At 41.6% G+C, this 7,103-nt stretch overlaps 1 protein-coding gene across 1 annotated transcript; it reads left to right on the forward strand.

Annotated features, from left to right (window-relative positions):
• The first annotated feature begins 5,831 nt into the window (after positions 1-5,831).
• On the forward strand, positions 5,832-7,103 carry LOC110701832. Its single transcript, XM_021879453.1, has one exon. The coding sequence runs from the start codon at positions 5,832-5,834 to the stop codon at positions 7,101-7,103; it is 1,272 nt and encodes a 423-aa protein (XP_021735145.1).

Here is a 7,103-nt window from a genome sequence, read left to right on the forward strand (position 1 = left end):
TGACTCATAAAGCATATGGACTGTGCGATTAACATGATCTAAGGGCCTTGGTTCTCATTATAACTAGAAAGAGTAGTAGACTAGTAAGTTATCTTATACTTCCTCCATTTCTTATTAGATGACACGTTTTATTTTGGCGCACATATTAAGGAGGAGTTAAAGAGAAAGACAAAAGACACTGCACCCTAGCTCATCCCACTGCACCCTCATCCCACCTACACTACCCTTCTTGTTTAGTAAACTGAACCAACAACCACCAATTCAAGGCACACAACTAAGGCCCATTAGGCCATCACCACCCCTGGCCTTTATATGTACCTAAGACGCTGCCACCCCCACACCCACCCCCACCATCCTCTAACCCTTAGCTGCCGCTACATAATGTCGTCATCTCCTTTCAAGCTCATAAGTCACAACTACCCAAGTAAAACCATCAAACTTAAATCTAGATCCAAATAAACCATCTTCAAGGGCAAAAATACTAACAACAATGGTACAAGACAGCTTAAATCCATGTAATTACAACCTAGAAATACCCAAATCCTTTGAGATCCTTAAAGTTTCGAAGTAAAATCCAAGACTCATTTTGTTGAACAGAGGGGAAGGGGCGTTTCCTTCAAACACTTCCTTGAGATTGAGTAAAATCCTTAAAATTGACTATGAAATCGGAGCTCTTTCCCACAATAATGTTGGGAAAAACTCCAATTCCCTAAATACAGTCCCTTTTTTTGTTATTCCCACATTACCGTCCACGCAAGCAAGTTCAAACAGACCGATTTTTTTTTTACCGGTTCAGTAACAAACCGCCACTTGAATTTGCGGTTTTTAATAAAGAAAACCGCCACTTGAAGTAGCGGTTTTTAATAAAGAAAACCGCCACTTGAAGTAGAGGTTTATAATAAAGTAAACCGCTACTTGAAGTAGCGGTTTTTGAATTGAAACCGCTACTTCAAGTGGCGGTTTTCTTTATTAAAAACTGCCACTTCAAGTGGCGGTTTCTACTGAATACATTTTTAAAAATAAAGTATGTAATTGCATAACACACTATAATAACCTGCCTCATTTAAACCTGCAAAATGTTCAATTTCAATCTGCAAAGCAACCAAATCACACACACTCCAATCTCATCCATCACGAGAATAAATTATTAACAAGCATTGTTTGATCTAAAATCCAATCATAATTCAAGTAACTTTACAAGCAAAGTCCATTAACAAAATTCCAATCAATCAACATTTGCAAAATATGTATAATAATGTTAGCAAAACAATCTCAATCTTTACACCTAACTTGTACGTTGCTTCTTCCCTCCAAGAAGTGATGATGAAGATGGCAAAGCAGACCCGTCCTCTGGAATATCATGTAGAGCAACTCCACCCCGAGAGTAAGTAGTACCTCGGCGTCTGTAGGGAATAAATTTCAAGAGTTAACCCCTAGCTTGAACCCCATTGTGATCATACACTAAAGTACGGTGGCGTCTGTAGGGAATAATTTCAAGCCTTTAAATCCCACTAGCTTGAACCCCACTGTGATCATACACTAAAGTACGGTGGCGTCCAAAAGGGAAGAAGATAGAGCAAAAGAGTCGCCAACAAGTATTTTAGGAACTTGTAAACCATTCACGAGGTGAAGGTTACACCCCTTAACGATCCAAGAGATCATCAACTCCATAAGGTCATGAACCAAATAAGGGTTCGGGGATGAAGGTACAAATCCAACCTAAAAGAGATTGAACCTGCCCTAATAATAGGCCTCTACTTTATTCTGCTCGTATTCATGTGCGCTTTCTGACTAACATGCAACCAATAGGATTACCCTAAACCTGTTTATCTATGTTGGTTGAATATTAATGCACAAATAAATCTATTATTGGCGATCACTTGAATTATAATCAAAATTAACCCTAAACAAGATTATTAATTATCTTATTATGCGTGATTACAAGTACAAAATTCCCTTTAAACATGCATAAAAGGTGTGATTAAGCAATAAAAATAAATAGCATCAAGCAACATAATAAATAATCATGGATAATAATTATAACAATAATAATAATTATTATAGCAATAATAAAAATAATAATATCATAATCATCATAAATTATAACAATTATAATCATAATCATGTTCATGTTAATATTAAAGCATAATAACAGCAAGATCCTAGGCATGATACTAACAAGATTAATAACAAACCCTAGCATGTCACTAATCAATAAAAATCAAATCTTTAACCCTAACATGGTACTAACAATCATAAATATTAGGAAGAACATAGGAAGCATCGTAACAATCATATTTAATATTAAAATTACCCTAGACATGATACTAGGAATATCATAATAACAATCTAAACACGATTTCTACATCATAACATCAATTAATCAATTAAAGTACTTACTTTGATGCCTCGTATCTCTTTCTGATAACAAAATACACACGTTAGTAACTTCAAAGAAAATAATAAAACAAACAATTAAATTAAATAATTGAAAGAGAGATTTGGGACCAAACCCTCAGAAATTAAACCTTTCACGTCTAGAGCGAAGGAAACTTCGAATATGGCTAGGTGTATCTAAGTCTTGCGAATGCGGAATTTTGTATTAAAAAAGCAAAGAGAAAGAATTGAATGTTTAAGAGAGATGAATGAATTCAATTGGTGAATGAATGAATGTGATGGTAATTGGTGAATGAAAACGGAGTTTTTAATACGATATTTATAGAGAAATAAGCCAAAAAAGATAATTTAACAAAACAGAGTTTGACGCTCAGAAAACAGGGCTGGCGCCAACTCTGGCTAACTGGCGCCAGGCACTAACACTAGCGCCAAGCGCCAAGGCCTGGAGTCAGACGCCAAGCTTGATTCCAACGCGTTTTCGAAAATCCGATAAGTTTACCGTACTGGAGGATAAAATAATATAATTTCCTCGAAAATGCTATTTGATTTTGATTAAAACTCTAAAAAGTCAACAAAAGTCAATTTATCAATGCTAATTGAATTAGGAATGAAAAGAACCTTTTAGAAGAATCTAGAAGACTAAAACCATTCCTAATTGCATTAGGAATGATAAATCATATTAGGCCCTCCCCTAGATCATTGGGCCGTACATAAAGCTCAAACCGGGCCCAAGTTAGTAAATTGGTCATAACTTCCTCAATATTCATCGAAATTGGGCTTATAATAAATCGTTGGAAAGGTCTTTGCAAGCCCCATCCAACTACACTACTATTGGACCCATATCATGGACCGACCAAATTGGATTGACTGTTTTCTTAAAATAAGTTTTCAAAAACGGAGAGAAGAGAAAAGAAATTAAAACTTTCCGCAACACTAGACCTTTCTACACTTTCGTTTCATTCGATTATGATTCGACGTGAAAGGTACTCATCACTGGGTTTGGTTATGGGGAGACACAAATGAGTGTCTACAACGTCCAAAAGGGAAGAATATAGAGCAAAAGGGTCGCCAACAAGTTTTAGGAACTTGTAAACCGTTCATAGGATGAAGGTTACACCCCTTAACGATACAAGAGAACGTCAACTCTATAAGGTCTAGAACCAAATAAGGGTTCGGGGATGAAGGTACAAATCCAACCTAAAAGAGATTGAACCTACCTTAATAATAGGCCTCTACTTTATTCTGATCGTATTCATGTGCGCTTTCTGACTAACATGCAATCAATAAGTTTACCCTAAACCTGTTTATCTATGTTGGTTGAATATTATGCACAAATAAATCTATTATTGGCGATCACTTGAGTTATAATCACATTAATCCTAAACAAGATTATTAAATATCTTATTAAGCATGATTACAAGTACAAATTCCCTTTAAACATGCATAAAAGGCGTGATCAAGCAATAAATATAAATAATCAAGCAACATAATAAATAATCCATAAATATCATGAATAATAATTATTATAGTTGTTGTGGGTAAAAATACCCCGTATACGTGGACAAATCCCATAGTGACACGTGGCCCAGTTATAGGGTGACACGTTTCACCACGGGAAGATGCCATGTAATTCAGAGCCCTTAAGGCCGCAGGCCAGTCTCGTCGCGACACGTGGCCCAGTCATAGGGTGACACGTGTTGTCATGAGAAGATGCCATGTGTTAAGGGCATTTGTTCCCTTAATAATCAACATGCCAGAAAACCCTAACAACGTCAGGGCCCAAATCCCGAGAGATATCAATGAAAGCCGCAAAGCGGCGCCCCCAGAGTAGCACGTGGCATTCACTGATTGCGCAGCCAATCACGTCACGCAAATCTAGGGTATAAACCCTAGAGAGGGGCACGAGTCCCTCCCCTATAAATACCCCAATCATTTATGATGGGAGGGGGATGAAGACATTGACAAACAACAGAGCATTAAATAGCTCCACCTTCTCTCTACTTTCTCTCTCTAGCCTTTTCCGTTCTGATCACTGACTTGATCGTCGGAGGCGAATATTCCGTTGATCGGAATATTCGTTGTTTTGCATGTTGGACCGTCTCGTTGCCTGAAGAGCGTGACCAGTATCCCAGAAAATCCAAAAAACACCCGAAATGTTTGGCGCCGTCTGTGGGGATACTCATACGTTATGGCGATAGACGGTCTGACACCTAATCCAGGCGAGGATGGACATGTAGAGGATTTAATCCCTACGATCCGCACTAGCGATCCTCTGATAGCCACAATTGAAGAAGCTGATGACCCTCCTGTTACCGCTGCCTCTCTTAAGGCCGCGCTTAACAAACTCAGAAAAGAAATTGAAAATGGAGCCTCTACCTCTAGGCAGCCGCCCAGGAGAGAGGAACAGAGGGCTCCAAAGAAGACACACAGCAAAGCAGTCCATGCAACGGACGCTAGAAACACTCCCTTTCGAAGGCCGACTGGAAGGTCCCCGAGAGTACCGCGGACTAATTTCTCTGACTTGCTGGCGAAAATGCAGTCGGCTGGGGGGAAGGGTAGGCAGCCTCGAAGAGAGGATCCTGAGCCGTCCAGACGATGGAAGGACGCAAGAGATTACCTTCGGCATAAGCAGCAGGAGCGCGCCGCCTACTCGGACACGGCTTCAACCCCAACTATGCCGGATGATTTTTCACATCATTCTCTTTCCCAACATACCAACACGGCCATCTCCAGTGGAAGTCAGGCAGTCCGCACCCCAACTCCTATTCCAGTCTTCCATGCTCCAACTCCTATTCCAGCCCAACCATTGCAATATCAACCTCTTTAGGGGTTCAATAGCTTGATGCAGCCAAACCCCTAGGCATACGGATAATTTGGGCCATACGGGCAGGTGTACGGACAGGCTCCCTACCTGGCTGGACCATCCGTGCAACCACATCCCATCGATTGGCAGATGCGCCTACTTACTCTGTGAGATAAGCCGCCCCCGTTTTCGCAAGATATCTTAAATGCCCCCCAGCCACCAAAGGTGAAGAGTGTGCTTGTGGGAGCCTATGATGGCACTGGCAACCCAGAAGAGCACATCACCTCGTACAGGAACCTGATGTACTTGCAAAGCGTAGATGACGCTACTTGGTGCAAATGTTTCCCGGCCACTCTAAAAGGTGTGGCGCAGGATTGGTTCAACAGTTTGTCGGCCGGTTGTATCAATTGTTTTACTACTCTTAGTTTGCTGTTCGCGGGAAATTTTTCATACAACATACCGCCTCGAAAGACTAGCCTTAACTTGGCGACAATCGTCTAAGAAAAAAATGAGGGCTTACGCTCGTACGTCCAGCGATTTAACCAAGAAAAAGCCCAATTCATAATCTGCCGGACGAAATGGCTTACTCTGAATTTCTCGGGGATTAAGGCACAATGGTTTTAAATTTGACATGGTAAGGAAAAAGATTCGGACATACGCAGGTGTTCTGCGGGAAGCCGAAGCTTATAGTGAGGTGAAGGACTTTTGTTCGCTTACAAAAGCAGAAGCGCCGGCCAAGGGGGCAGAGAAAAAACCTTCTCAGCAAGACTCGGCCGGCCAAAAGAAGGAAGGAAAAAAGAGAAAGGAAGTCTGGGTGGCTGATGCCCAGCCACAGAAGTCCAAGAAGGTCAAGGCGTACGAGCCTCAGTTTGAATTCAACAAGGATTGTTATTCAATCTTGATGGAAATCAAGGATAAGTTTGAGTTTGAGAAGCCACAGCCGCTGAGAGGCCCGGCTCAGTATAGTAACAAGAACAAGTATTGTCATTACCACAAGGACGTGGGACATGACACAAACGATTGTATCAACTTGAAGAGACTGTTGTACAAGTTAGCCGAGAAGGGCATGTTGAATTCGTATGTGATGAAGTCCAAATTCACTTACACACGGACAAACAACACGTCCGAGCAAAGACAGAAGAATGATAAGAACAAAGATAAGGAAGATGATGGCAACAACACTGACTCAGGCTTTGTGGCCGTGATATCAGGAGGATTTGCCTCGAGCGGTCCCACTATGAAAAAGATCAAGCAGGACGCCCGGAACCTGGGAAAGGTGATGCAGACGGACTCAGTGAAGGTTGAACCCTTCCCCGAAGTAATCATCAGTGAGGCCGATCGAGGGGAGGTCAAGGCCTTGCACAATGATCCCATGGTATTCATTATGAAGATAGCCAATTTGAAGGTCGGACGAATATTGATTGACACGGGTAGCGCGGCTGATATCATCCTCCTGGCCGCCTTGAAGAATCTAAGCTTCCCAGAGGATGCTCTCCAAGATATCACTCACCCGTTGGTTGGATTTGGGGGGAATGTCATCCACCCAGTGGGGCGGATATACTTACCCATCCGATTCGGGCGAAAAGGGGAAGGAAGGGATATGGTTGTCTGCTTCTTGGTTGTGAAAGAGCTGACTAGATATAATGTCATACTCGGCCGTCCTACACTAACTGTAGCAAAAGCAGTCATTGTGCCTCACTTAATGCTGCTAAAGTTTGAAAGGACGGACGGGAAAATAGGCACAATCCAAGGAAGTCAGAAGATGGCAAAAGAATGTAATCAGTTGGCAGTTAAGCCTACAGCACGCGGACCAAAGTCGTACGAGCCAAAAGAAGAAGGAACCTCACTCCCAACACACCAGGTCGGCCAGAAGCGTAAGGCGGCCAAGATAGAGCAAGCATAG

This window comes from Chenopodium quinoa, unplaced genomic scaffold, assembly GCF_001683475.1.
Source record: "Chenopodium quinoa cultivar QQ74 unplaced genomic scaffold, ASM168347v1, whole genome shotgun sequence".
In the NCBI taxonomy this organism is placed as follows: Eukaryota; Viridiplantae; Streptophyta; class Magnoliopsida; order Caryophyllales; family Amaranthaceae; genus Chenopodium; species Chenopodium quinoa.